The 25,359-nt window shown below is 44.7% G+C and overlaps 1 protein-coding gene across 2 annotated transcripts in view; it reads right to left on the minus strand.

The window, feature by feature from the left end:
* LOC115471410 overlaps positions 1-25,359 on the minus strand; it is a 106,698-nt gene that overhangs the window by 23,954 nt on the left and 57,385 nt on the right. For both annotated transcript variants that reach the window (XM_030205115.1, XM_030205116.1), the window contains exon 10: positions 22,539-24,133. In XM_030205115.1, coding sequence (XP_030060975.1) covers positions 22,539-24,133 — 1,595 coding nt within the window. The remainder of the gene's footprint in view (positions 1-22,538; positions 24,134-25,359) is intronic.

Here is a 25,359-nt window from a genome sequence, read left to right on the forward strand (position 1 = left end):
GTTGACGTCCACGGCAGCCCCCACCAACCGGAACAAAAACTTTGCGGGCGGTACCGCACGCAGGGCACGCCCACCGCGCATGCGTGGCCGTCTTCCTGCCCGTGCACGACCGTTCCCGCTCAGTTGAATGACAAGCAAAGAAATGAGTAAAACGCAACTCCAAAGGGGAGGAGGGAGGGTAGGTGAGAACAATCAGCCTGCTGTCCTCGGAGAACACCTGCTACAGGTATGTATCATTCGCTTTCTCCGAGGACAAGCAGGCTGCTTGTTCTCACGACTGGGATATCCATAGCTCTCAGGCTCACTCAAAACAAGAACCCAGGTCAATTGAACCTCGCAACGGCGAGGGTATAACAGAAATTGACCTACGAAGAACAACTAACTGAGAGTGCAGCCTGACCAGAATAAATTCGGGTCCTGGACGGTGGAGTTGGATTTAAACCCCAAACAGATTCTGCAGCACCGACTGCCCAAACCGACTGTCGCGTCGGGTATCCTGCTGGAGGCAGTAATGAGATGTGAATGTGTGAACAGATGACCACGTCGCAGCTTTGCAAATCCCTTCAATAGTGGCTGACTTCAAGTGGGCCACCGACGCTGCCATGGCTCTGATACTATGAGCCGTGACATGACCCTCAAGAGTCAGCCCAGCCTGGGCGTAAGTGAAGGAAATGCAATCTGCTAGCCAATTGGAGATGGTGCGTTTCCCCGACAGCGACCCCTTTTCTATTGGGGTCGAAAGAAATAAACAATTGGGCGGACTGTCTGTGGGGCTGTGTCCGCTCTAGATAGAAGGCCAAAGCTCGCTTGCAGTCCAATGTGTGCAACTGACGTTCAGCAGGGCGGGTATGCGGTCTGGGAAAGATTGTTGGCAAGACAACTGACTGGTTAAGATGGAACTCCGACACCACCTTTGGCAGGAACTTAGGGTGAGTGCGGAGCACTACTCTGTTATGATGAAATTTAGTATATGGAGCATGAGCTACCAGGGCTTGCAGCTCACTGACTCTACGAGCTGAAGTAACTGCCACCAAGAAAATGACCTTCCAGATCAAGTACTTCAGATGGCAGGAATTCAGTGGCTCAAAAGGAGGTTTCATCAGCTGGGTGAGGACGACGTTGAGATCCCATGACACTGCAGGAGGCTTGACAGGGGGCCTTGACAAAAGCAAGCCTCTCATGAATCGAACGACTAAAGGCTTTCCAGAGATGGCTTTACCCTCTACACGATGATGGTAAGCACTAATCGCACTAAGGTGATTCCTTACTGAGTTTGTCTTGAGGCCAGACTCTGATAAGTGCAGAAGGTATTCAAGCAGGCTCTGTGCAGGACAAGAACGAGGTTCTAGGGCCTTGCTCTCATACCAAACGACAAACCTCCTCCACTTGAAAAAGTAACTCTTTTTAGTGGAATCCTTTCTAGAGGCAAGCAAGACTCGGGAGACACCCTCAGACAGACCCAACGAAGCAAAGTCTACGCCCTCAACATCCAGGCCGTGAGAGCCAGAGATTGAAGGTTGGGGTGCAGAAGCGCTCCGTCGTTCTGCGAAATGAGAGTCGGAAAACACTCCAATCTCCACGGTTCTTCGGAGGACAACTCCAGAAGAAGAGGGAACCAGATCTGGCGAGGCCAAAAAGGCGCTATCAGAATCATGGTGCCGTGGTCTCGCTTGAGCTTCAGTAAGGTCTTCCCCACCAAAGGTATGGGAGGATAAGCATACAGGAGGCTGGTCCCCCAATGGAGGAGAAAGGCATCCGACGCTAGTCTGCCGTGTGCCTGTAGTCTGGAACAGAACAGAGGCAGCTTGTGGTTGTTCTGAGAGGCGAAAAGGTCCACCGAGGGAGTGCCCCACTCTCGGAAGATCTTGCGTACCACTCTGGAATGGAGCGACCACTCGTGCGGTTGCATGACTCTGCTCAGTCTGTCGGCCAGACTGTTGTTTACACCTGCCAGGTATGTGGCTTGAAGAAGCATTCCGAACTGGCAGGCCCAACGCCACATCCCGACGGCTTCCTGACACAGGGGGCGAGATCCGGTGCCCCCCTGCTTGTTGATGTAATACATTGCAACCTGATTGTCTGTCCGAATTTGGATAATTTGATAGGACAGCCGATCTCTGAAGGCCTTCAGTGTGTTCCAGACCGCTCGGAGCTCCAGGAGGTTGATCTGAAGATCTTGTTCCTGGAGGGGCCACAGTCCCTGGGTGTGAAGCCCATCGACATGAGCTCCCCACCCCAGGCGAGATGCATCCGTCGTCAGCACTTTCGTGGGCTGCGGAATTTGGAATGGACGTCCCAGGGTCAAATTGGTCCGAAGTGTCCACCAGTGCAGCGAATTGCGGCAACTGAGGGACAGGCGGATGACATCTTCTAGATTCACGGTGGCCTGGCACCACTGGGAAGCTAGGGTCCATTGAGCAGATCTCATGTGAAGACGAGCCATGGGAGTCACATGAACTGTGGAGGCCATATGACCTAGGAGTCTCAACATCTGCCGAGCTGTGATCTGCTGAGACGCTCTGGTCTGGGAAACGAGGGACAGGAGGTTGTGGGCCCTCACTTCGGGAAGAAAGGCCTGAGCCGTCTGTGAATTCAGCAGAGCTCCTATGAATTCCAGAGATTGGACTGGCTGGAGATGGGACTTTGGGTAATTTATCACAAACCCCAGCAGCTCCAGGAGGTGAATAGTGCACTGCATGGACCGGAGAGCTCCTGCCTCCGAGGTGTTCTTGACCAGCCAATCGTCGAGATATGGGAACACGTGCACCCCAGCTTGCGTAGATACGCCGCGACCACCACGAGGCACTTCGTGAACACCCGTGGGGCAGAGGCGAGCCCAAAGGGCAGCACACAATACTGAAAGTGCCGTGTCCCCAGGCGGTATCGGAGAGACTGTCTGTGAGCTGGCAGTATCGGGATGTGAGTGTATGCGTCCTTTAAATCCAGGGAACATAGCCAATCGTTTTTCTGAATCATTGGTAGAAGGGTGCCCAAGAAAAGCATCCTGAACTTCTCTTTGACCAGGTATTTGTTCAGGCCTCTCAGGTCTAGGATGGGGCGCATCCCCCCCTGTTTTCTTTTCCACAAGGAAGTACCTGGAATAGAATCCCTGCCCTTCCTGCCCGGGTGGCACGGGCTCGACCGCACTGGCGCTGAGAAGAGCGGAGAGTTCCTCTGCAAGTACCTGCTTGTGATGGGAGCTGAAGGATTGGGCTCCCGGAGGGCAATTTGGTGGAGGGGAGGCCAAATTCAGGGCGTATCCGCACCGCACTATTTGGAGAACCCACTGGTCGGAGGTTATTAGAGGCCACCTTTGGTGAAAAAGTTTTAACCTCCCCCCGACTGGCAGATCGTCCGGTACGGACACTTTGATGGCGGCTATGTTCCCATGGATCCAGTCAAAAACCCGCCCCCGGTTTTTGTTGTGGAGGCGCCGGGGGCTGCTTAGGCGCACGCTGTTGACGGGAACGAGCGCGCTGGGACTGTCCCTGTGCCTGATGAGGCCTTCGGGCCAGCTGGGTGTACCTACGCTTGTTGTAGGCGTAGGGCGCAGCCTGCCTCGCCCGGGAAAAACGTCCACCTGCTGCTGAGGTGGATGCTGAAGGCGCACGGTGCGAGAGCTTGTCGAGGGCGGTTTCCCGCTGGTGTAGTTGGTCCACCAACTGCTCGACCTTCTCACCAAAAACATTATCCCCCCGGCAAGGGACATCAGCCAGCCACTGCCGGCGCAAGTTCCGAAGACGGTCCCGAAGAACTTGCCTCGCCACCTGTGTCCGTTTCCGTAAACCGAGACACAAGGAGCACGTCTTGGTATCGTGCTCCGGCCCGAGGCACTGGAGGCACCAAGCGTGAGTGTCGGTCTGCGAGATATGCCGGCCGCACCGACCACACTTCTTAAATCCACTCGGGACCTTCGAGGACATCGACGGAAAAATCGCGTCGGCGAAGTCAAAGTCGTCGATGGTGGCGGTAAAAATCACACCTCGAAAAATAAACCGACCGCGCGGCCACAAGGCCGCAACGAGGCGCCCCCGCTAAAAGTACGAGGGGAAAACTAAGTTTTCTTTTTTTTTTTTAACAGAACAAAAGAAATCAAAGAAAAACAACGAAGAAAAAAACTCGCGTCTAACGCGGTCTGGTTTCCGGGACTGACAGAGAGAGACGAACATGGCTCTCTCCAGCGCGGAAAAGAAAAGACTGAGCGGGAATGGTCGCACACGGGCAGGAAGACGGCCGCGCATGCACGGTGGGCGTGCCCTGCGTGCGGGACCGCCCGCAAAGTTTATGTTCCGGTTGGTGGGGGCTGCTGTGGACGTCAACCCAGTCGTGAGAACAAGCAGCCTGCTTGTCCTCGGAGAAAGTGTTAATAGGTGTTAACTACCAAGGTCAGAGCTTCTATTTGTGCGCTATATACGCTCCAAATTCTTACAGCCCAGGTTTCTTTCAGTCTTTAATAGCGCTAGGGCTGCAATACACTGATGCCCCCTGGGTGTGGGCGGGAGATTTCAATCAAGTGTATGACCCGACCTTGGATAGGTCATCGCCCACAGCTATTCCAGGGGTGAGTAAGGAGAGGGGGATTTCTGCACTCTGTAAACACCTGCATTTAATTGATCCGTGGTGTTCTCTCCACCCTACCACAAAAGACTATACCCATCAGTCCAAGGCTCACCAATCTTGGTCTAGAATTGACTATATCCTCATATCACAGTCTTGTCCAGCAGGCCATTATTGGTCCTATGGAAATCTCAGACCATAGTATGATATGGGTAGAGCTTGACTTAAGGAGGGGAGGGAGGGTAACTAACCACTGGAGATTCCCTGCTTACCTTTATAGAGACAAACAATTTTTAGACCACCTATTGGAAAAATGGAAACTATATGAGGACACGAATCAACCTTCATGTGACTCACCTGTATTGTTCTGGGAAGCCTCCAAGGCGGTAATGAGAGGGGAAGTGATAACGTTTCAAAGTGCTAGGAAAAAATGACTAGCGGCGGGCATTTTGCGACTAGAAGCAGATTATAGGAAAGCAAAGAGAAAATATATAACACACCCCACCCCAGATAACAGGGACTCCATGTCAGCAGCCCTGGTAGCGCTTAACTCTCTTATTCATGAGCAAGCTATGAAACACTTAGTGGCCCGGCGGTTGAACTTCCAACGCTTTGGGAATAAATCAGGTAAATTACTAGCTACGGTGGCCAAAACACAAACTTCCCAAAGATTTATCCCAGTGATAACGAACCCTAAGGGGGACAGGCTAACTAAGTTACAAGACATAGTTAATATATTCCGGGAATACTTTAAGGAAACGTATAGTGCCAAAGATAGGGTTCAGGGCCCCCTGACTCGGGACTACCTAGAAGATGCAAAAATGCCCCAATTAACAGAAATAGCCCGCCAAGCGCTGCTAGCACCGCTTGAAGCGCAAGAGGTTCTCAAAGTAATAAAAGCTTTACAGCCGGGCTCAGCCCCAGGGCTCGATGGTTTCTCCAATGAGTACTATAAGATGTTGACCCCTCAGTTGTGTGGAGCCCTGGTAGATTACTTTGAGGCAGTGCTGACTAGGGGATTTTTTCCACCAAGGGAGAATGAAGCCCTGATAACATTAATCCCCAAACCGGGTAAACCAAGGAGTGGAGGAGTGGCCTAGTGGTTAGGGTGGTGGACTTTGGTCCTGAGGAACTGAGTTTGATTCCCACTTCAGGCACAGGCAGCTCCTTGTGACTCTGGGCAAGTCACTTAACTCTCCATTGCCCCATGTAAGCTGCATTGAGCCTGAAAGCGCAGGGTACAAATGTAACAAAAAAAAAAAAAAAAGGACCAAGTGGAGTCCTATAGACCCATCTCCCTCATCAATGTAGATGTTAAGATCCTATCCAGAGTGCTGGCAAACAGACTGATGGCCCACATTCCATACTTAATAGGAGAACACCAAGTGGGGTTTGTTAAAGGCCGACAGGCGGTAAGGCAGGTTCGGAAAGCTCTACTCACAGTGGCCTATGGACAAGTTACGGGCGACCCCTTATTACTAGTTAGCGTAGACACGGCTAAAGCCTTTGATAAAGTTAATGGAGAATACCTGTTTCAAGTACTCGAGTATATTGCACTGAGTGGCTGGTTTCTAAAAGCAATTCAGACGCTCTATAATAACACCTCTGCACAAATACTGATTAATGGTACTAGATCTATGCCCTTCCGGGTAGAACGGGGCACAAGGCAGGGATGTCCACTATCCCCTATACTGTTTCTTCTCTATCTGGAGCCCCTCTTACGAACGATTCTGCTAGACCCAGACATACGGGGAGTCCACTCCATGGGCATTTGATAAAAGTGCTAGCTTTCGCGGATGATATGTTTCTTACACTTATCCAACCGAAAACCTCAGTTTCACGTCTACTTGAAGTTATAGATGAATTTGGGTTTTTTTCGGGTCTGCAATTAAACCTGCATAAATCATTGGCCCTTCCGATTCAGGAGGAGGTGAAGGTGGGGTGGGAAGACTCATTCCCCCTTTCAGTGGGCCACAGGTAACCTTAAGTATTTAGGGGTATACATCCCAAAAGATTTAGCGAACTTGTATAAAGAGAACATAGGTCCCTTGAAGACCCGAACAAAGGAAATTTTGCACGGTTGGCAGAGTTTGCCCTTATTACTTAAAAGGGAGAATTGCAATGTATAATATGTTCATCTTCCCGAGGTGGACGTACATCTTTCAGATGATCCCTGCCATACTGAGATACGGAGAGGTGGCTCTACAAAACCCTTACTGTTTTCTTATGGCGGAGTAAACGGGCACGCACAGGCTTCAAAAACCTCATGAGGCCCTGTTCGGGGGGGGGGGGGGGGGGGGGATTGGGACTGCTTGATTTAAAACTTATAGCGATAGCATGTGGCCTGCGGCACTTATCAGATTGGTTTCGATCAAAAGAGTTCTTTTCTTGCACAGGAGTGTAAAGCACACTAATGGCCCCAATGGAATTTGCCTACTGGCTCCATGCCCCAGCAAGGGAACTACCAACATTGGGACAGTATGGGTATATTCTAAATCCTTTGCGTAAAGCATGGAAATGGCTGGGTAGGATATACAAATGGAATAAAGCAATAACTCCACTGCTCCCTATTAAAAATAATTTGGCATTCCCAGAGGGGGGAGGGTCCGCTTTGTTTAAGAAATGGGAGATTTGTGGTATCAAATATTTGTTTCAGGTAGTGACTGAGACGGGGACTATTAAACCCTTCAGAGCCCTGTGTGAAGAACTTGGGCTGGGACAGAAAGACTATTTTCAATATATACAGCTTAAACACTATGTTGGATCACTACCTGCAACAGACCTTACACAGCAAATATGGGACTCTATGAATGATTTACTAGCCCTGGAAGCCCAATTAAAAGTGCCACTTCGCTACTTCCATCGCCACCTTCGAGACCTGCAGGGGACTTTAGATTACACAGGAGTATCACAGCAGTGGCACCAAGAACTGAGGTGGAAGCTCAACTCTGAGCAAATAAAACTGTGTCTGACGGGCGTGCACCAGGTGACAGAGAACGTGGCATGGCAGGAAATGCAATATAAATTTGTTTTGCGACTCTATATCTCACCACACAGGGCTTTTAAAGCGACTATCAGAACCACGGATGATTGCCCAAAGTGCGGCCATGTGGGAGCCTCTTTGGGCCATATGTTTTGGTTCTGCACAATGGTATTTCAATTCTGGATAACACTGGGACGTCATGTGTCCCAGATGTGGAAGGTACAGTGGCACCCGTCACCAAGTCAACTCTTTGAGGTTTATAACATTCGAGGAAAGCCACCCGAGGGGCTGAAAGCTTTTTTGAAAAGGGCGACCCTGATGGGCAAACGAACAATCACACAATTATGGTTACAGCCAGAGCCGCCTGGAGTCCCACAATGGAGAGGAGCTATGATGCAATATTGCATGTTGGAAAAGAAGAGAGTGGGAGACCTGGCTTCAAAGAGGGGAGACCAATTTTGCAAAACATGGTCCCCGTTCTGGGACACTCTTACGCCAGTTGGGAGAAGCAGGATTTTGAACTGTTAATAGGTACAGTAGGGGAGGGTAGAGGGAGGGGAGGATAAGGGGGGGGGAGTGGAAATAAAATGAAAAACCGACTATGCTCATTGTGTGATGTTTAACACGAAGCTTATATTATGTATGTTTATATGTTGACCGCTGTAATGGGGTTTTTTTTTGTGTGTCACCAATAAAAATTGTTAAAAAAAATATATATATATTAAAAAGCAGCGGTCCTAGCACAGACCCCTGAGGAATCCCACTAACTACCCTTCTCCATTGTGAATACTGCCCATTTAACCCCACTCTCTGTTTCCTATCCTTCAACCAGTTTTTAATCCACAATAGGACTTTTCCTCCTATCCCATGACCCTCCAATTTCCTCTGTAGCCTTTCATGAGGTACCTTGTCAAATGCCTTTTGAAAATCCAGATACACAATATCAACCGGCTCCCCTTTGTCCATGTTTGTTTACTCCTTCAAAGAACTGAAGTTAATTGGTCAGGCAAGATTTCCCCACACAAAATCCTCAGTAATCCATGTCCTCTGATGTGCTCTGTAATTTTGGTTTTAATAATACAGTGGGGGAAATAAGTATTTGATCCCTTGCTGATTTTGTAAGTTTGCCCACTGACAAAGACATGAGCAGCCCATAATTGAAGGGTAGGTTATTGGTAACAGTGAGAGATAGCACATCACAAATTAAATCCGGAAAATCACATTGTGGAAAGTATATGAATTTATTTGCATTCTGCAGAGGGAAATAAGTATTTAATCCCTCTGGCAAACAAGACCTAATACTTGGTGGCAAAACCCTTGTTGGCAAGCACAGCGGTCAGACGTCTTCTGTAGTTGATGATGAGGTTTGCACACATGTCAGGAGGAATTTTGGTCCACTCCTCTTTGCAGATCATCTCTAAATCATTAAGAGTTCTGGGCTGTCGCTTGGCAACTCGCAGCTTCAGCTCCCTCCATAAGTTTTCAATGGGATTAAGGTCTGGTGACTGGCTAGGCCACTCCATGACCCTAATGTGCTTCTTCCTGAGCCACTCCTTTGTTGCCTTGGCTGTATGTTTTGGGTCATTGTCGTGCTGGAAGACCCAGCCACGACCCATTTTTAAGGCCCTGGCGGAGGGAAGGAGGTTGTCACTCAGAATTGTACGGTACATGGCCCCATCCATTCTCCCATTGATGCGGTGAAGTAGTCCTGTGCCCTTAGCAGAGAAACACCCCCAAAACATAACATTTCCACCTCCATGCTTGACAGTGGGGACGGTGTTCTTTGGGTCATAGGCAGCATTTCTCTTCCTCCAAACACGGCGAGTTGAGTTCATGCCAAAGAGCTCAATTTTTGTCTCATCTGACCACAGCACCTTCTCCCAATCACTCTCGGCATCATCCAGGTGTTCACTGGCAAACTTCAGACGGGCCGTCACATGTGCCTTCCGGAGCAGGGGGACCTTGCGGGCACTGCAGGATTGCAATCCGTTATGTCGTAATGTGTTACCAATGGTTTTCGTGGTGACAGTGGTCCCAGCTGCCTTGAGATCATTGACAAGTTCCCCCCTTGTAGTTGTAGGCTGATTTCTAACCTTCCTCATGATCAAGGATACCCCACGAGGTGAGATTTTGCGTGGAGCCCCAGATCTTTGTCGATTGACAGTCATTTTGTACTTCTTCCATTTTCTTACTATGGCACCAACAGTTGTCTCCTTCTCGCCCAGCATCTTACTGATGGTTTTGTAGCCCATTCCAGCCTTGTGCAGGTGTATGATCTTGTCCCTGACATCCTTAGACAGCTCCTTGCTCTTGGCCATTTTGTAGAGGTTAGAGTCTGACTGATTCACTGAGTCTGTGGACAGGTGTCTTTCATACAGGTGACCATTGCCGACAGCTGTCTGTCATGCAGGTAACGAGTTGATTTGGAGCATCTACCTGGTCTGTAGGGGCCAGATCTCTTACTGGTTGGTGGGGGATCAAATACTTATTTCCCTCTGCAGAATGCAAATAAATTCATATACTTTCCACAATGTGATTTTCCGGATTTAATTTGTGATGTGCTATCTCTCACTGTTACCAATAACCTACCCTTCAATTATGGGCTGCTCATGTCTTTGTCAGTGGGCAAACTTACAAAATCAGCAAGGGATCAAATACTTATTTCCCCCACTGTAGCCTCTACCATTTTCCCCAGCACTGACGTCAGACTCACCGGTCTAGAATTTCCCGATCTCCCCTGGAACCTTTTTTAAAAATGGGCGTTACATTGGCCACCCTCCAATCTTCCGGTACCACGCTCAATTTTAAGGATAAATTGCATATCACTAGCAGTAGCTCCACAAGCTCATTTTTCAGTTCTATCAGTACTCAGGCGACCCTCAGAGGGAGGAATGCTGGCTTCGGCCTAACCCCTGGTAAGCCTTTCCTCAGCTGAGAGGTGCCCAGCTCTACCACCGGCTGCCTTTCAGGTGCTGTGGAGGACTTGCAGCTCATCTGCATATCCTTACAGCCTTCTCCGGGGTGACACCCAGGTCCACTCTGATCCACTCAGGGCCTCCGCTCTAGGTGCCGCGCGCCTAACGGTGCACGGGGCATTTTTCTCTTCACATCTAATCTTCTTCCCAGTTGCTAAAGTACCTCAGTCGTTTATGGCCCCTATTCACATTCTCTTCCTAGCCCTGTCCCTTCCTAATCTTTTCCCTCACCCCCTACCTCTCTCTGCTACATGAACTCACTGCCCATCCATCGACTTCATCACCTCACCTTCTCTCCTACCTTCTTCCTCCCTCTTGGCTTTTAATCTCCGTCTCTTTCTTCCCTCCATTTTGCCTTCCCCATTCCACCTATATACCTCTCGCCTTCGTAGCCACACCTCTCCTACTCTCCTCCGCTCTCTTTTACTCCTTCTCTTACTCTCAGCCAGTGACATCAATCCCAATCCTGGCCCTCCTCACCAACTATTATCCCAACTCTACAGATCTCACCGCGACCTCTCTAACCTCATCTCTATTCCTCTACTCCCCTCCTCTTCTCTGCCCTTCTCTTGCGCCCTATGGAATGCCCACTCTATCTGTAACAAACTCCCCTATATCCAGGACCTCTTTATCTCGCGTCACCTCCATCTGCTCGCCATAACAGAAACCTGACTCTGCCCTGATGACTCTGCTTCAGTCGCAGCCCTCTGCCATGGCAGTTATCTTTTTTCACATACTCCTCGCCCTGCTGGTCGCGGGGGCGGTGTTGGACTACTTCTCTCTCCCTCCTCCAGATTTCAACCCCTTCTTCCACCTCAATCTCACTATTTTTCCTCCTTTGAAGTCCACTCTATCCGCCTTTTCTCTCCTCTGCCTCTTCGAACAGCGGTCATTTATCGTCCCCCTGATAAGTCCCTTTCATCCTTTCTCAGTGACTTTGATGCCTGGCTTGCCTTCTTCCATGATCCTTCCTCCCCCTCTCTCATCCTTGGTGACTAATATTCCTGCTAATGATCCTTCCAACTCTTATATTTCCAAGTTACTCGCTTTAACATCCTCCTTTAATCTCCAACTATGCTCCACCTCCCCCACTCATCAAAATGGTCACTGTCTTCATCTCATCTTCTCCTCCAACTGTTCAACCTCTAGTTTACTTGCCTCTGATCTTCCCTCCTCTGATCACCATCTTATAACTTTCACACTTAAATCTCCTCCCTCCCAGTCCCGTCCTATCTTATCTAATTTATCTAGGAATCTTCACGATATTGACCCTTCACCTCTATCCTCCCATGTTTCAAATCTCCTCTCTACTGTGGCACCATCCACGTCTGTCAACGAGGCTGTTTCTTCTTACAATACTCTATCCTCTGCCTTAGCCACTCTTGCACCTTTGATGACCTGCCCTATAAGGCGTACAAAACCCCAACCTTGGCTGACTTCTAATATCCGCTACCTAAGTTCTTGTAACTGCTCTGCCGAACGCCTCTGGCGGAAATCTCGGGCCCTTGCTGATTTCTTACACTTTAAGTTCATGCTGACCTCCTTCCAATCTGCTCTTTTACGCGCCAAACAGGATTATTATATCCAACTGACCAACTCTCTTAGCTCTAACCCTCGACTTCTCGTCACCACATTGAACTCTCTCCTCAAGGTGCCCCCTCCCCCAACTCCCCCTTCATTATCTCCTCAGACCCTTGCTAAATTCTTTCACGACAAGGTTCAAAAGATAAACCTTGAATTCTCTACCTCGCCACCTCTCCCTCCACTAGTCCGTTCCCCTCTCTCTCCTTCCCCTCATTCCTTTTCCTCCTCTCCTGAAGTTACTATACAGGAAACTACACTTCTCCTTTCTTCCTCAAAATGTACCACCTGTTCCTCTGATCCCATTCCCACCCACCTTCTTAATGCCATCTCACCTGCTCTTATTCCTTTTATCTGTCACATTCTCAACCTCTCACTTTCCACTGCAACTGTCCCTACTGCCTTTAAACATGCTGTGGTCACACCTCTCCTTAAGAAGCCTTCACTCGACCCTACTTGTCCCTCTAATTACCGACCCATCTCCCTCCGCCCTTTTCTCTCCAAATTACTTGAGCGTGCTGTTCACCACCGCTGCCTTGATTTTCTCTCCTCACGTGCTATTCTTGACCCACTACAACCTGGTTTTCGCCCTCTCCACTCAACCGAAACTGCACTTACTAAAGTCTCCAATGACCTATTACTGGCTAAATCCAGAGGTCTCTATTCCATCCTCATTCTTCTTGATCTTTCCGCTGCTTTTGACACTGTCGATCACAGCATACTCTTCGATACCCTGTCCTCACTTGGATTCCAGGGCTCTGTCCTTTCCTGGTTCTCTTCCTACCTCTCCCTCCGCACCTTCAGTGTTCACTCTGGTGGATCCTCTTCTACTTCTATCCCTCTGCCTGTCAGCATACCTCAGGGTTCTGTTCTTGGTCCCATCCTCTTTTCTATCTACACTTCTTCCTTTGGTTCATTAATCTCATCCCATGGCTTTTTCTACCATCTCTAAGCCAATGACTCCCAAATCTACCTCTCTACCCCTGATATCTTCACCTTGCATCCAAACCAAAGTTTCAACATGCTTGTCTGACATTGCTGTCTGGATGTCTCAACGCCACCTGAAATTAAACATGACCAAAACCAAGCTTCTCATTTTTCCCCCCAAACCCACCTCCCCACTCCCCCCATTTTCTATTTCTGTTGATGGCTCTCTCATTCTCCTTGTCTCCTCAGCTCGAGCTCGAAACCTTGGGGTCATCTTTGACTCTTCTCTCTCCTTCTCCCCTCATATCCAGGAGATCGCCAAGACCTGTCGTTTCTTTCTTGACAACATCTGTAAAATCCGCCCCTTTCTTTCCGAGCACTATACCAAAACCCTCATCCACACCCTTGTCACCTCTCGTTTAGACTACTGCAATCTGCTTCTTGCTGGCCTCCCACTTAGTCACCTCTCCCCTCTCCAGTTGGTTCAAAACTCTGCTGCCCGTCTCGTCTTCCGCCAGGGTCGCTTTACTCATACTACCCCTCTCCTCAAGTCGCTTCACTGGCTCCTTATCCGTTTTCGTATCCTGTTCAAACTTCTTCTACTAACCTATAAATGTACTCACTCTGCTTCTCCCCAGTATCTCTCCACACTCGTCCTTCCCTACACCCCTTCCCGTGCACTCCACTCCATGGATAAATCCTTCTTATCTGTTCCTTTCTCCACTACTGCCAACTCCAGACTTCGCGCCTTCTGTCTCGCTGCACCCTACGCCTGGAATAAACTTCCTGAGCCCCTACGTCTTGCCCCATCCTTGGCCACCTTTAAATCTAGACTGAAAGCCCACCTCTTTAACACTGCTTTTGACTCGTAACCACTTGTAACCACTTGCCTCCACCTACCCTCCTCTCTTCCTTCCTGTACACATTAATTGATTTGATTTGCTTACTTTCTTTTTTGTCTATTAGATTGTAAGCTCTTTGAGCAGGGACTGTCTTTCTTCTATGTTTGTGCAGCGCTGCGTATGCCTTGTAGCGCTATAGAAATGCTAAATAGTAGTAGTAGTACTCTAGGATGAATACCATCCTGTCCAGGAGATTTGCTACTCTTCAGTTTGCTGAACTGCCCCATTACATCCTCCAGGTTTACCGTGAAATCAGTAAGTTTCTCCGACTCGTCCGCTTGAAATATCATTTCCGACACCGGTATCCCACCCAAATCTTCCTCGGTGAAGCCCGAAGCAAAGAATTCATTCAATCTCTCCGCTACACCTTTGTCTTCCTTGATCGCCCCTTTTACCCCTTGGTCATCCAGCGGCCCAACCGATTCTTTTGCCAGCTTTCTGCTTTTAATATAACGAAAACATTTTTTACTTTGCTTTTTTGCCTCTAATGCTATTTTTTTTTCGTAATCCCTCTTGGCCTTCTTTATCTGCACCTTGCATTTGCTTTGACACTCCTTATGCTGCTTCTTGTTATTTTCAGACGGTTCCTTCTTCCATTTTCTGAAGGCATTTCTTTTAGCCCTAATAGCTTTCTTCACCTCACCTTTCAACCAGGCCGGCTGTCTTTTGGAGTTCCATCTTTCTTTTCTAATTAGTGGAATATGTTTGGCCTGGGCCTCCAGGATGGTATTTTTGAACAGCGTCCATGCCTGCTGTACAGTTTTTACCCTCTCATGTGTCCCCCTAAGTTTTTTTTCCACCGTTCTTCTCATTTTATGATAGTCTCCTTTTTTAAAGTTAAACGCTAACGTATTTGACTTCCTGTGTATAGTTACTTCAAGGTTGATATCAAAACTGATCATATTATGATCACTGTTATCAAGCGGCCCCAGTACCATAATGTCCCTCACCAGATCATGCGCTCCACTAAGGACCAAGTCTAGAATTTTTCCTTCTCTCGTTGGCTCCTGCACCGGCTGCTCCATAAAGCTGTCCTTGATTTCATCAAGGAATTGTACCTCTCTAGCGTGTCTCGATGTTACATTTACCCAGTCTATATTTGGATAAATGAAGTCACCCATTATTATCACATTGCCTATTTTGTTTGCGTCTCTGATTTCTTTTACCATTTCTGCGTCTACCTGCTCATCTTGGCGAGGTGGACGGTAGTGCACTCCTATCACCGTCCTTTTCCCTTTTATACATGGAATTTCAACCTCTCAGTAGGCAACTTGGAAGAATGTTTAATTGCAGACAGTAAATCTACCAATTTTTAGAACTCACCGCTCCGAGGTTGTAAGGGGCCATCTTGCTGCAAACATTTCAGCCTCTCTTCTACCGAAGGCTGCCCACTGTTTGGTCTTGCCCTCACTTGGGTCTAGTCCTATCTTGATATTCATTCAGAGTTTACTGGCATGATGTTATCATCTCCCTCCACTCTGGTTTATCTCAGGCCTCCATCCTGGGACCTATACTTTTTAATATTTTCCTTTCACCTTCAACCCTCTTAATTCATTCTTTCTCTGGGTTTAACATTCTTAAACCCATGTACACAGATGTTCAGTTGTTGGCTCCACTAGATTTGTTCTTCCATCTTTATGATGGATATTTCAGGAAAACTAGGCATCACTGCAAGGTGTATCAAGGACAATGACTTGAAACCGAATCCTTGAAAAAAACAACTATCATCTTATTTCCCTAGCCCATTGCTATCTAAGATCTAGGGGACATCTATTCCACTCAGTACTTCTGTTATAATTCTTGGTATTACCTTCAATGTTGAAAAAAATTTTGAATTACATCTCTTTCACTGTGAAAAAAAAAATCTTTTTACATTAAGACAATTGCATATTAGACCTGACTGCAGCACACTTTTTCATTGTTCTGGTTTAGAAAGATATTTGTCCCAAGTTTGGATTCATATCAGTGATATTTTGTATTTTAGTAGAACCACTGACAAATTAATAAATTGTAAATCCTTGGGAGCTGACACCCAGTTGTCCCCAACAGAAGCCTATATTTTATCACTTCTCACAATGATAGTGAAGTTGATTCTGTTTTATTGGAAAAACAATTCATGGGTAACTTTTGATCACTAGGGGTCTTTAATATGCCCAACATAAATATGAAAAAAAATTGCTGCTAAAATGAATAATCACCTTATTTTGTGAAATAAATGGTCTATGTTTATTGCTAATATGGCTAGCTGAAATAATTAGCTCCCCTGTGGTGTGCTGCTTATTTGATTAGTTTATATGTTGTAATATTAAAAATTCAATCAATATATTAGAACCCAAAGATAGTTGTGTGCTGTAAACCCCATTTGGATCAAAATGCTTTATGTCTGTTTCAATGTTCACTTGTTTTATCTGGACTCGATTACTGTAAATCTGTTTCATGGATTAAAATTTTCAATTCAGGTGGCTTCAGACTACATCAGTAAACCTACTTCTTGGTGCTAAGGAATTTCACACAGAGTTACTCCATTATTACTCTCTGCACACTGGCTGCTAATCTCTTACTGCATCCTTTTCAAGACTCTCATCACAGCTCACCAGGTCTATTTATTTAATTTGCCACATTTGTTAAACAGCCATTCGCAAAGTAGCTTCATGGCAGTGTACAGAAAAACAAATATAGGGAAACAAAAGGAACGGTTTGAATAGCACAATAATAAAGAGCCCAAGACAGTGAAATGGTTTTCAAGTGTGAAGATGCGGAGGAACTGGAAGAAATCTCTGTGAATCTGAATCGACAAGTTAAAAAGTGATAAATAACCTGCACCGGATGGTATACACCCAAGGGTGCTGAATGAACTCAAACATGAAATTGTTGATCTATTATTAGCGATCTGTAACCTGTCGTTAAAATCATTTGTAGTACCTGAAGATTGGAGGATGGCCAATTTAATGCTGATTTTTAAATAGGGTTCCAGGGGTGATTCGGGAAATTACAGACTAGTAAGCCTGATTTCAGCACTGGGCAAAATAGTGGAAACTATTATAAAGAATAAAATTACAGAACACATAGACAAATGTGGTTTAATGGAAGAGAGTCAGCATGGATTCAACCAAGGGAAGTCTTGCCTCACCAGTTTGCTTCATTTCTTTGAAGGCATGAATAAACATGTCGATAAAAGTAAACTGGTTGATGTAGTGTATCTAGATTTTCAGAAAGCTTTTGACAAAGTTCCTCATGAAAAACTCCTGAGAAAATTAAAGAGTCATGGGATAGGAGGCAATGTCCTTCAGTGGCTTAGGAATTGGTTGGACAGAAAACAGAGGGTAGGGTTAAATTGCCATTCTTCTCAATGGAGGAAGGTGAATAGTGGAGTGCCGCAGGGATCTGTACTGGGACTGATGCTATTTAATGTATTTATAAATGATCTGGAAATCAGAATGTGAGGTGATTAAAATTTGCAGACGACACTAAACTATTCAAAGTCGTCAAACACATGTGGACTGAAAAATTGCTGGAAAATGTTAGAAAACTGGAAGACTGTGTATCCAAATAGCAGATGAAACTTAATGTGGACAAATGCAAAGTGATGCACATTGGTATGAATAACATGAATCATAGTTACTCAACGCTACATTCCATCTTAGGAGTCAGCACCCAAGAAAAAGATCTAGGTGTTATTGTAGACAATAAGCTGAAATCTTCTGTCCAGTGTGCAGTGGTGGCCAAAAAGCAAACAGGATGATAGGAATTATTAGGAAAGGGATGCTAAATAAGACCAAGAATATCATAACACCTCTGTACACCTCCATAGTGCAACCTCACCTTCAGTATTGTGTTGAATTCTGATCACCATATCTCAAAAAAGATATAGCAAAATTAGAAAAGGTTCAAAGAAAAGCGACCAAATGATAAAGGGGATTGAACTCCTCTCATATAAGGAAAGGCTAAAGAGGATAGAGCTCTTGAAAAGAGACAGCTCAGGGGTGATATGATTGAGGTCTACAAAATCCTGAGTGGTGTAGAATGGGTAAAAGTGAATGAATTTAAAAGAGTACAAGGACCAGAGGACACTCAATGAAACTGAATGGAAATAATTTTAAAACAAATTTTTCACTCAAAGAATAGTTAAGCTACAGAACTTGTTGGCAACAGCGGTTAGCTTATCTGGGTTTAAAAAAGGTTTGGATATGTTCCTGGAAGAAAAGTCCATAGTCTGTTATTGCGATAGGAAGCCACTGCTTGCCTTGGTAGCATGGAATGTTGCTACTATTTGGGTTTCTGCCAGGTACTTGCGACTTGGATTGGCCACTGTTGGAAGCAGGATGGGCTAGATGGACCATTGGTCTGACCCAGTATGATTATTCTTATGTTCTTATAACCACCAAACTGAACACAAAAGGAATATTTCTCATGAGTATAATACTACTTGCTGACTTAAAGGAATGGTTTGGAAAACAAAAAACAGGTTTTCAAAATTTTTGGTGGGACGGTTCCAGACAGAGAGTAACTGGCATCTGGTTCCACAGAAAAGGAGCCAGGCAGAGGAAATCCATAGTACAAGAATAATCTAGATGAATCACTGAGAAAGATGTTACAACTAGAAGATTAGTAGAGGATGAACGGAGTGAGCGACGAGAGTATATGGTGTCAGGATTAGTGAGAGGGTTCTTCGATGTAGAAGGCTTTGTGAATTAATGAAAGATCTTATATTGAAGCCTACTATTTATTGGGAGCCAGTGCTAAGCAGAAAGAAGAGGTGCTACATGAACAAACTTTTGTGCCCCTTAAATTAACAGCTTTGGTCCTCACATATCATCAGTAATACAAAAATATTTCTGTGATCTTTGAATTCATCTTCAACTTGTACAAAATACAGCTAAGAACTATATAAAATCATATCCTTAAGCTATATAGAAGTTGAGTATTAGGGTACTGAAATAGTACAGAGAAATAGTGGTCTGTGATACAAAGCACTTCAGATTTAGAAGGGCTAAGAATTAATCTGTGTTGTGTTAACCACTGAGAAATTTGTGAAATACTATCATTTAAATCTGTTTTGGATAGAACATCCCAAGACTCATGGGCGACTAAAAACGGAATATCATCTTAAAAGAGTAATATCCAAATCTTGACTCGTGATGGGCCAAGAAAGCCAACAACTACTGAGAAATTTGTGAAATACTATCATTTAAATCTGTTTTGGATAGAACATCCCAAGACTCATGGGCGACTAAAAACGGAATATCATCTTAAAAGAGTAATATCCAAATCTTGACTCGTGATGGGCCAAGAAAGCCAACAACCACTGAGAAATTTGTGAAATACTATCATTTAAATCTGTTTTGGATAGAACATCCCAAGACTCATGGGCGACTAAAAACGGAATATCATCTTAAAAGAGTAATATCCAAATCTTGACTCGTGATGGGCCAAGAAAGCCAACAAAATACTAAACAACATGGTAGCTAAAACAGAACCTTGGGGTACACTGCAAAAAAGAGGGCGAGAAAATGAAACAGCTTCACCACATTACCTGAAGTATGGCGTGATAAGAGAAAACCCACTCGATAACTTGAAATTATAATGGCTTGCCCCTTTTTCTTTATAGCTTCTTACTTCTGTACAAGCCCCTCCATTCTCTTAGATCTTCTCAGCTCAATCTGTTGGTCCCACTTAAACAGAGGTTTAGACTGTACATGACAGTCATGTTTTAGTGCTGTAACTTCCATTTTGTGGGAACAGTTTACCAATTGATATGTGCCCTGAAACTTCTCTAGAAATTAAAAAAAAAAAATAAAACTCTGAAGAATTACTATTGCCTTTGTATCTGACTGCTTATCTATGCAATTTTACCTAACAGCTTGCCATAATCTGCATAATTCCAGCTTGCCGTGTTTGTTGTTGACCTTGCTGCATTTCCCTCTTCCCCTTATCCTTAAGTTGTTGTTTTATTTGGCAGTCCTACTACCTCCCTCCTTTTGTGTCTTAGGTAAATCATCCTCTCTACATGTTTAGAAGATTATTATTATTATACCTAGGCCTCCTAATGTGAATCCCTGTTTATAATTCCCCCTATTATTTTATCGCACACCACTTAGAAAAGCAACTTTATAGAAGGTATATCAAATAAAAATGAATTACGAATTATGTGGGAGGTGAGCATAGTATTTTGAAAGATTTTTTTCCCAACACCACTAATCTGTGTTGTGTTAGCCACTGAGAAATTTATGACAGGCTATCATTTAAACTTGTTTTGGATAGAACAGCCCAAGACTCATGGGCGACTAAAAACTGAATATCATCTGTGTATATAAAAAGAGTAATATCCTAATCTTGAATCATAATGGCCAAGACAGCCAAAAAATACTAAATAAAATGGGATAACAGAACATTAGGGTACACTGCAAGAAAGAGGGAGAGAAACTGAAACAGCTTCACCACGTTACCTGAAATGTACAGTGATAGGTAAGCGAAAAAGCAAGGTCCTCACCACAGGAGTGAATTTTCATACTCTTGGTCCTTTTGAGAATGGATTTGAACACCATGGAATGGGGAGGAAGCTGCAGCTTCTTGAACTGCAGAGATGATCTTTTTAACAGGAAGTATTGGGGGGGGGGGGGGGGAGAGCTCCCAAAATTCTCATCTTACATCCTTCAGGTTTCTGTGAATGGGCACCATCCCAGCTTCCTGGGGTGAACGGCCAGCAATTGGAGGCTGTCCAATACTTCTGCCCTGATAAACTTGGTGATTGAGATCTCTTCTGGGAGAGATCATCTCTCATATGGTAGGAAGGAATTTAATGGAAGATCAGATGAACCCCTCCTATTTGAAGGCTTCTAGATCCTCCTCAGATGCCCGGAAGCACTCTAATTCAGACTCAAAAGTACTCTGTAGGGGGTCCGAGTTTGCCTGCTTCCCTACTTCCGATTGACTTCTTGGTCAGGTCGGGGACTAGGGCATCGAGGCACCAAGGATATCCAGGGCACCATCCTCTCCTGATAAGACTGGAGATAGACAATAGTGCAGGCAGCACTTGACTCTAAAGCCCTTCAAAGCCTTGGCATTGATGCATCTCCTGAAGCATATGAGGTTCAAGGATTAGCTGAATCACCTCTAACTCAACATTGATGCTTTCAAAGCCACATCTTCATGCCGAACAAAGTAGTATGTCACGTACTCCTTAACTCCCTCATGAGCTACTCCTCAAAACCTACCATTGACAAAGGTAGAGGCATCCTGTAACCATGTCCTCTTGAGTTACTTGAGGTATATCACGAGATAAGTCTCAGCTCCTTGAAGGCTGTTACACTTCCTCCAATGCTACAGAGGATGTGTGGTCCTCACATTAGAGGAACTTAGAGGACACTGGTGACATTGGTGCTCTTGAGACCATGCTCCGAAAGGGTCATATATTAGTGCGCCCTGGCCTTTGCCTGATGTCTAACATCTTTGCCCCTCAACACCGATGAAGATGTCATTCATCTTTCTCGGGAGGGGACTGGATAATGACAAATCCTGATGGCCTTTTTCAATGCTCAGTGTCAATTTATTTGCACCGTTTCCATGACCACAAATTCCTCTTTGACATCTGTGAATACAGAACATAATGAGAGGGATGATGATTGGGTCCCAAGCACTGCAAGCACCAGGAATGGGTAGCCGATTATAGATACGGTCCTGCTATACTGGAAACATTTTATAAAGCCACTGGGGACTTTTTCCAAGACTTGTCCAGAAAAATATCTGCAGCAAAATCAAATGACTTGATGATGAAAAATGCCCAAGACCTACCAATAGAAAAACAGAAAGGAAACTTAGAAAATTTATTAGGATCTATGAAATGCCCTCACACCAGCTCCCGATTCAAGCCTGTACTTTGGTATTTAAGAAATTTTATGGCCTTGCCACAAGGTATATGCTATCATTGTTATCTTTTTCATCTCATGCACATGTTATAAAATTGAGAAATAGATTAGTTCTGCACCTGTCTTCTTTTAAAGCAGTTAGATATAAAAGGCTGTATCAATCCTCATTCTCCTTTATAGGTGTTAAATTTTGGAATTATCTCCCTGCATTTGACAATATTATGCATTTTAGAAAGTTCCTTAAAACATGGTTATTTGAAAAGTTCCTGTATTAATTTCTAGAGTGTATGATAGTTCATTTTAATAATTGTGCTTATTAATTGTAATTCTCCAGATATATTGGTCTCTTATTTGTAAACTACTTAGAACCCACAAGGTCACTGCGGAATATAAATACTTTTTAGTTTAGTGAAAAACCTGACTAAAGCCGCTATTGGGGAAAAAAAGACCCTGTATGAAAGCAACAAAACACACATGAGCTGAAAGTGTTATGCTCAGCAGAAAAATGGCAACTGGCTAGGTTCTGTGTGACAGCGGAGGTGGGAAGGTGCGCACTCTCAAAAGCTTTATGTAAACAAGCTGAAGAGCGGTTTCTGCCAAGGACTCTATCATATGACACCACTCGCATGTGAGATTATGATATCCTGCTTGTCCTCAGAGCCTAACCCAATTCAACTGCTCAGGACCAGTTCCCAGCCTCAACTTAAACCAACCAGAAGAAAAAAAAAACAAACAAATATTTCCTTACAGCATATTCTGGCATCATTCTTTGGAACTTCCAGTCATATATATCTGCTAAGTTTTTAGTAATGCTCTGTGAGGATGTTACGCCATATTGCTTATCATAAATATTTGTTCTAATGGAAGGTTGGTGGTGCATGGTATTAGATGTGAAATGTTCTAGGACATTCCTTGGTCTCTTCAAACCAGACATAGAAGAATCATCATCACTGTAAAAATCAGCTCTCCTTTTAACCCTTTTCTGCAAAGGGGAATTGACAAGAGCATCTACAATTTTAGAGCTGTGTATGGCTTCAAGTCTTCTTGAGCTCAAAATTCTTCTTTTATCGAGAGGAGATATATGCTGTTTTAAAACCAGCTTCCTATACAGCTCTCCAAATGTATCCTCAATACTCAGAGGAGCTTTGACTGGACTTTGCTTTATGGGTAATGCAGAACAGGAATGCCTGCGCTGTAAAGGAACACTTTTGAAAGAGTTATAGTCCTCAACCAAATTACTTAGAAATGTTGAAGTAAGATTGACTGAAGGGTGAGCAAAGCCAAATCTATGATTCATATTCTTTTCAGTCAAAGGTTTTAATGGACTGCAAGTTTGTATTTTCTCTTCACCTTTTTCCAAAATAAAAGGCCTTGAACTCGATCCTATGGTACGTGTTAAAGATGACTGTTGCTGAGAGGGCGAATCAAATTGTTTCTTACTTCTGTCTCTTTCTGGAAGTCCCCATGATTCAAATGTTTGAAGAGGGCTCTGTATTATATAGGTTTCTTCCATCAGAACAGATGTAGTTTTTGGAGATGCATTCTGCCTGACAGAAAGAAAGCGTGCAGTATCTTGTGGACTCTTCCAGCTTTCTATTCTTTTTCCAAAAGCATTAGTGGCTCTGTAGCAAGCAGCACCTGAATCCTTTTTCACTGGGGATGGTTGAAGACATGCATTAATTTGCTGACTTTCTGAATGTTCTAGTCCATTATCCAAAGCATTAAGTGTTACACTATATGATGCCCCAGAATCAAGCCAACTTTGTTTCAGATTTTGACCTTCAGGTGAAGTTCTGGTGCTTTCATTCAAACAGAATGAAATTTCTTTGCTTTTTGACGTATCGGGAGATATGTAGGTCTTTCTCCACCTTGATTTCACAGGATGGAAATCTGTTAACCTCTCCTTGGTGATATTTAACTTCATCTTGTTAACATTCCAAATACTGCGCTTATAATGTTTAACTATGTCATCAGCAGCCCGTTTCTTACGAGCAAAGTCCATCAACCTACTCAATGATTGTATCATGCCTGGGTACAAATCAACAAGTGTGACATCATTCATTTCTAATGAATCAGAGGCCTTTTCCAAAGAGGTTTTTCCAAAAGTGCCATCATAGGTTTGGACTTCACATAGATTTCTGGTTCTATCAGGCATTCCATATAGCTCATCTTTGGAGTGGTGAAACCTGCCATCAGATGACATATAAGTTTGTGGCTCCAATGATCTTTTGTGCCTGCCAATAAAGCTTCTCATTTTATTGATCATCTCAGCATTAGATGGAGAAAGTGGAGCGTCATGAAGCCAATTGTGCAAATATTTCCTTGAGGAATCTGTTCTGTTGCCTATGAATCAAAAAGAAGACAGAAATTATAGTACTTGTTTTTATTGTACATTCAAGACCTCAGTCCACAACTGCCCCACCTTAGCCAAGAACAGAAAGATCAGGAATGAACACCCTGCATTTCTACCTGAGACTGAATACACTAAAAATGAATCAACATGCAACTTGTATTACAAAAGAATAAACACCAATTCCTTCATCTAGTATTCACAGAATAAGGGTGGAGAAGAACTGTATGAAGTTCCATAAAAATTTGAAAACAAAACTTTTTGGGGTGGTTTAACAGAAGTAAACTGGAGCCATTAGCAGAGACGTTAATGGATGAACAGCTGGCATTGTGGTTAATGTGCTTTCTCTGAATGGGTTTTAATTTGGGTTTTGGGTATTAAAGAAGGGTATTGTTGGGTGGGATATAACCAGCAGTGGTTTACATATGATTTACGTCACAAAACGCAGCTAAGAAAAGTTTTAAGTGCCAGTGGCATTATAACATAACCATAACCCCTGATGAAGTTGGAGTGAAATGATGGCCACACTGGGTTTTTTCTTCACTAAAAGATAAGTGTTGGGCACATGTACATATATTGAAAGTGTTTGCTTAGGTGATAAAAAAATAAATTATAAAAATTTTGGAGGTTTATACAACCCCATTTCAAGCTTGCAGCATTTGATAACAGGGTATATCTGAGGTCTTTTCCTCCAGTATAGCGAAGATACACACCTGTAGAAGGTATTCTCCGAGGACAGCAGGCTGATTGTTCTCACATGTGGGTCAACGTCCACATCGGCCCAGGAATCGGCATTTTGCAAGCAAAATATAAAAAAAGTTTTGCCATAGTCTTCTGGCACGCGTGCACCGCACGTGTGGCCCGATATCTCGCCCGTTGCGCAAACGCGTTCCTCAGTTAAATCAAAAGCATAAAAAGAAACAAATCAACTCCAAAGGGGAGGTAGGTGGGTTTGTGAGAACAATCAGCCTGCTGTCCTCGGAGAATACCTGCTACAGGTATGTATCTTCGTTTTCTCCGAGGACAAGCAGGCTGCTTGTTCTCATATGTGGGGTATCCCTAGCAACCAGGCTCATTCAAAACAATGAACATTGGTCAATTGGGCCTCACAACGGCGATGACATAACATAGATTGACCTGAAACTATAAACAACTGAGTGCAGCCTGGAACAGAACAAAAATTGGTCTAAGAGGAGATGGAATTGGATTCTAAACACCG

The sequence above is a fragment of the Microcaecilia unicolor genome, chromosome 5 (genome assembly GCF_901765095.1).
Source record: "Microcaecilia unicolor chromosome 5, aMicUni1.1, whole genome shotgun sequence".
Lineage (NCBI taxonomy): Eukaryota > Metazoa > Chordata > Amphibia > Gymnophiona > Siphonopidae > Microcaecilia > Microcaecilia unicolor.